Below are 6,000 nucleotides of genomic sequence, written 5' to 3' on the forward strand. Positions count from 1 at the left end.
GGAGTCATCACTTCATCAGGAGGCCTCTTCCTTCCCATTCCCACTCCACCCTAATCTAAATTAGGGCCTATTTATGGACCTACCTCATGCTAGATTCTGTAAGGCCTATAAGGTGAAGCAGAAGTGGACCTATAAATAAATAAATAAAACAGCACAGCTTTGTGGAAAAGGTTTAAAGGGCATAAACAGGGCACTTTAGAAGAGAATAACTGAGAAGGCATACTTCAGACAGAGTCGTCAGTGAAGATTTCTGAGGTTGTAACACTTAGGATGAGATCTGAACAGTGAGAAAGAGTCACACATAGATAAATCAAGGCAAAGGGAATTCTAAGTATAGGAACTCACAAGTGTTTAAAAAAAAAGCCCTAAGATGGGGTTAAAAGTTAGTTTAGTGAGTAAATCAATGTTTCTGTTGATACACAACACATGATACGGGCCTACTCATTTGTCTTTGCATTCCTACTGCCTAACAGAGTGCATGCTACACAGGAAGTTAACATATTATTCTTTAATGAACATAAGCTATGTCACAGATTGCTCTATCACTCGAGATAGTTAACAAATGGCATTTCCTACTCTCCCTCTGGGAATCGTGGGGCTCAGAATCCTTTTGGAAGGCACACCTGATAATTAAGAGAAACTTTAAAAAGTCACAAGTTACACATATCATTTATCTGTATTTCTATCTTTGGACTGGCTAAGAAGCTAATTCTCAGAGATCAGCATCCTTAAAAAGTAAAAATACAAATGACCTTTAGAAAGTTTCATTTTATACCAAGAACTAAAATGAACAAATGCTTTTTCACGCTAATAGCTTTAGCATTTAGCAAAGGGAAAAACTCTTTGTGGGGTAAAGGGGGAGGAATATCACTTGCTGAAACATCAGAAACAAGGCTGGAGATATGACTTAGAAAAGCTGATTTCTGGAAACTACCCTTGAGAGAAACGATAAAGGATTACCTGCCAAAAAATGCCACTTTCATATGTCTCCGAGACAGCACCTCACCAATGATGGAAAGCTTGTTTCTATAACCCTGTATTTCTATCAGATCATCCTCAGTAGCTATTTGATCAAGTTCTGGATTCCTGTATGTTGCTACAAAATTGAAATGGTGTTAGAAAAAATGATAAAAATGATTATTAGGTTAATCACACAAAGGAATACCTAAGATATGCACACATTTTGCATATTTTGGCTTTGCTCTATATTAACATGGCCATCTGAAAAGTAAAAATGCCAGTTTCTGAATATTTGGTAAAAGGCGAATGCCTTGTTGCAAAAGGTCGTAAGAATCCCGCCCCTAAATTCCAAAATTATTAAAAATTACAGGGGCTATCCTCAAGCTAAAAATCTGGTGAGGGAGGAAGGATAAGGAAAAAAGTGTGACTCTACCAACATACCAAATGTTTCCCAACTGTCACTGAAGAAGTATATAGAATCCCTCCTTTTCATTGTACCCTTGACAGTCATGTAATCTTAAGAACCAGTAAAGATTTCAAGTTACCTCCATGTATTCCCCAGTAAGACATTCCTCACCAACCTGTTTGAACAGTTACACTTACTCTAAGAAAGCTTCTTTTGCTCTTTCCCCCACCACAGTCCACCCTCATCTGAGAAGATAAGATAGGTCTGAGATCTAGGCTGACAGCTGACTTCGGGAAGAGATAAGTATAATGGCTTAAATATGGGCTGCCTGATTTTTAGTCTGGACATTCACTAGCGAGGTGATCTTGGGCAAGTTGCTTAAATTTTCTGTGCCTTGGTTTCTTCATCTTTAAAATAACTGCAATTAGGGATGTGTGGGTGGCTCAGTCAGTTAAGTGTCTGCCTTTGGCTCAGGTCATGATCCCAGGGTCCCAGGATCAAGTCCCACACTGGGGTCCCTGCTGTTCCCCCTGCTTGTACCCTCTCTCTGACAAATAAATAAAATCTTAAAAAAAAAAAATACAGTAATTGCAATTAAAATCTGTCCCAGCATTGATATAAGGATTAAAAGCATTAATAATATAATAAAGTGCTTACTGGTATCATACATAAAACTACTTGTATCTTAGGTTATTAATACCACTTAATCTTCCTTTGGAGGGCAGAAATGGGTTTCATTTGTTATGGCATTTCTCCTAGACTATAGAGCAGTGCCCTGTATATGTGTTCAGTAACTAAGGGTGAAAGGACAAAGAAATACTTTGCATATACTTTCTTTTTTTTTTTTTTTTTTTTTTTTAAAGATTTTTTATTTATTTATTTGAGAGAGAGAGAGAGAGATCACAAGTAGGCAGAGAGGCAGGCAGAGAGAGAGAGAGGGAAGCAGGCTCCCTGCTGAGCAGAGAGCCCGATGTGGGACTCGATCCCAGGACCCTGAGATCATGACCTGAGCCAAAGGCAGCGGCTTAACCCACTGAGCCACCCAGGCGCCCTTGCATATACTTTCAACTGTATTATTTTAAAAACTTAAGAGAAACTAACCTTCAACAAAATAGGATCCTTCAGTAACAAACTCCAGTAATTGGTCGAAGATTGCAGTAATTGCCCTCTTAGCCAGCACAAAGTGCTTCAGTGGAGAAGCAGTTTCTGCCATTGTGTTACTGGGGGAAGAAAAGTAAAGTTAGAAAAGCACAAATTAGGGGTGCCTGGGTGGTGAGGTTGTCATCTCAAGATCCTGAGATCCACCCCCACATCAAGCTCCGAGCTGGGGGCGGGGGTCGGTCTGCTTAGGATTCTCTCTCCCTGCGTCCACCCTACCCCCTGCAACTCTCTTCCTCTGTCTCTCTCTAAAATAAATAAATCTTCAAAAAGAAAAAAATAAAAGCACAAGTTAAACTATATGATAAAGACATGCAAATTAATGACACCTTCCTACTGCATTAACTCCCCAGTGAAATAAACTAAACTGCCAAAAGACTTTTGGATAATTGTTTCCTGAGAAATGTTTTAGACAAGCTACTGAAGACTGTTCAGTGGACAGTCCATTAAAATAACTATTGGAAAAAATCTTGGTTGCAATTTCTCCTTTTCCTTTATTTCCCTTTGGAGAAGATGAAACTAATTGTGGCAAACTGTGACTGCACGTGACTCTTAAGAACAGGGTTAGTGAGATGGAACAAGTTGCAAACAAGAAGTTTCTCAACCTGGGGCTATAGGGGGTGGAGGTGGATACCCAGTTAGGAAACAAAATTCCAGTATCATAAAGTAACTCCGACGTTTAAAAAAAAATTAGTTCTCATCACAACAAATAAGCAGGCAACGCTTAAAGCGATCATTAACGTTACCAGCCAAACTACCAAGAACTTCAAAGAATAGAAGTTAAAACAAATTTTCTTTTCTGGCAAGTTCTCATGATGAAAAAGACACCAAACAAAACCGATTACACGCTAGTCCAGTCCCGGTACCTATGCGTGTGGAACGGAGCAGAATGGCCATAAAGCCTTCCGAAGGGTCACGAAATGACTCAGTGAAGGAGCTGCGTGGGAAAAGCGGGGTGAGGGCAACGACCCGGTTCTACCGGGTGTGAACACCTACCTTCCACAGGAAAGGCCTTCCACACCGGGCGCTGGAACGCCGCTAGCAGAGCTAGGGACCGGACCTCACCACCGCCCCGCGAGCGCCAGCCCCAGACCGAGCTCCCCAACCCCGGGCTCAAAGCTCCGGCCTCGCGAGCTCCGCGGGCCCGACCTGGCCGAGGGCCCCCGCTCGCAAATCCGCTCGCTAGCTCGGTTCCCGCAGAGCCGCGGCGGCGCCTCGTCACAGAGCTCCGGCGCACGATTCTCCGCCCCCTGTCCCTGGCCGCCCGAAGGTCACCCCGAGCGAAGTGAACCGGCCAGCGGCCGAGGGAGCGAGCACTCACACTGTCCCGGCTCCGACTTGTCACCCGGCAACCGCAAACCAGCCACAACCCCCAAGCCTCCTCATCCTCCCGGGAGAGGCTGGGAAGAGGAGAGGAGGTGGGAGGAGTGTCAAAAGGGCGGTCACTTCCGGTTTCTTCTCCGCCCCGATTTTGTTTGGCTCCGTGGCCGGAAGTGCAGCTGCGCCGACCGCCATTTTTCCTAAGGGCAGAAGGCTGGGTTTGTTGAGGCTCGTGAATGCTATCCGAATGGTTTCCTTTCCGGGAACCCCCCTTTCCCCACCCCGGGTACGTCTGCCGCCCATCTCTTCTCCCATCAGAGTCTCCAAAGCTCTGCCTCCTTTAGGCATAGCTAGCTTCCACTTTAGTGAGGGAGATCTCAAAAAGGAGGTGGGTGGGGTGAATTAGGATGAGGTGGGGTTAGGGCTGCCAGACAAAAGGGATTTCTGCTTGTTGCAGCAGCGGCAATAAAGGAAAACCTTTTGACCGCTCCACTACCACTAATCTTTTCTGTTCTGTGACTGGCTTCCTGGGCTGGGGTAGTTGTGTGTGTGTTGAAATACTTTAGAGGTGAGAAGAAATTGATCCATTGTTGATGAGTATTTTTCAAATTTTATACTTAAGAATCACCTGTGGATCTTGTTTAACAGCACATTCTGATTCATTGGGTCAGAGGTGAGGCCTGAGAGCGTGCATCTGACATCCTTGGAGAGCTGCTGCTGCTAGTCTTTACGTGGCTTAACAATTGGTCTGGAGATTGCTTTCCTGGGCTAGTAAGTGAGATGCAGTTTTGCACGTGAAGCCACCTCATTTTCCTGAGCCTCAGACACTTCGCTTATAAAACTAGAGTACTAATAAGATCTACCTTATAAGTTCTTGTGAAAATTAAATGGGTCGATAGCAGGTAAAGTGCTTATAACACTGCTGGGTATATAGTTAGAGCTGGAAAAAGAAAGATTAATGTTTTGTTGGAATACATGAATATCGATTAAAAAAATGAAATAAATGAGATCATTTCAGATGTGCTTCCTACCCTGAAAAAGGAAAAAATGACAATGCGATAGACTATGGGAAGAAAAATGAGAAAAACTGAGCCACACAGGGTGATCCTTTCTGGGGGGATAATATTTCCTTGATTTTTCCCAGGAAGCCAATACTTGGAATATTGGAGGAAGAGTGGCACAAATAGTGGGAACAGGAAGTACAAAGGCCTATAGGAAGGAGAGTGGTATGGTGGATGAAAAAGAAAAGGCCAGTATATCTAGGATGCAGGGAGGCAGAAAAAAAATGTGGGAAATTTAGAGAGGTAGGTAGCTGTAGAATCACATAGGCCAAGATTAGAAGTTTGGATTTTATTTTAAGTGCAATGGCTAGCTGTTTTAAACTTGGGGACTGATAGGACTTATATTTTAAAAAGGTCACTTTGGTTGTCCTCTAGGTATTGGACTGTACCAAGATTCCACACAATGTTTATGAAAGGGTTATTCTACTGACTGGAATTAGAGGTATTTCATTTAAAAAATGGCTTTTAATATTAGTAATATACTGGAGCTGTAGGCATAATTGCAAAATAAACTGGAATCATTTGACTTTGGTGTTCTGTGCTTTTTAATCCCTTATCTAATTTTACCAACCTCCTTCTGCACCGTATACAAATGCACACACATAAACAGTATGCTATTCATTCTGCTAGGAATCCTTACATTGTACTTCTATCAAAATTTGTTTTCCAATAAAGATCTATTTCAGGGCACCTGGGTGGCTGCCTTCGGCTCAGGTCCATAATCCAAGGTCCTACGTTGGGCCTGCTTCTCCCTCTCCCTCTGCTCCTGCTCTTGTGCGCTTTCTCTTGCTCATTCTGTCTTTCAAGTAAATAAATAAGATCATTTCAGATGTGCTTTTTTCAAATCTTCTTTAAAAAAGATCTATTTCTACCATAGATAAAGGTCTGTTTATGTAAGAAAACTTTGCATTATAATGTAAATGACGACTTGGCAGTTGCATACTTTGCTGGTCAGAGGGTTACAGTGTGTATCAATCAGGATCAGAGGGCAAATTTATCGCAAAGAATTGGCTTCTGTGATTGTGAGGGCTGGCTAGGCAAATCCAAAATTTGTAGGGCAAGAGGTCAGTAAGGGCAGAATGGAAATTCAGTGGT

The 6,000-nt window shown here is 42.7% G+C and overlaps 1 protein-coding gene across 2 annotated transcripts in view; it reads right to left on the reverse strand.

Annotated features, from left to right (window-relative positions):
• Window positions 1–3,954, reverse strand: part of MFN1 (mitofusin 1) — a 36,015-nt gene extending 32,061 nt beyond the window's left edge. Inside the window, exons 1-3 of one of the 2 annotated variants that reach the window (XM_046001417.1) lie at window positions 3,846–3,954; window positions 2,468–2,586; window positions 961–1,096 (exon numbers count right to left, since the gene is read on the reverse strand). In XM_046001417.1, coding sequence (XP_045857373.1) covers window positions 961–1,096; window positions 2,468–2,579 — 248 coding nt within the window. In that variant the 5' untranslated portion in view covers window positions 2,580–2,586; window positions 3,846–3,954. The other variant, XM_046001415.1, reaches the window with a different exon arrangement.
• Between the last annotated feature and the right edge of the window lie 2,046 nt (window positions 3,955–6,000).

Source organism: Meles meles, chromosome 4 (assembly GCF_922984935.1).
Source record: "Meles meles chromosome 4, mMelMel3.1 paternal haplotype, whole genome shotgun sequence".
NCBI lineage: Eukaryota > Metazoa > Chordata > Mammalia > Carnivora > Mustelidae > Meles > Meles meles.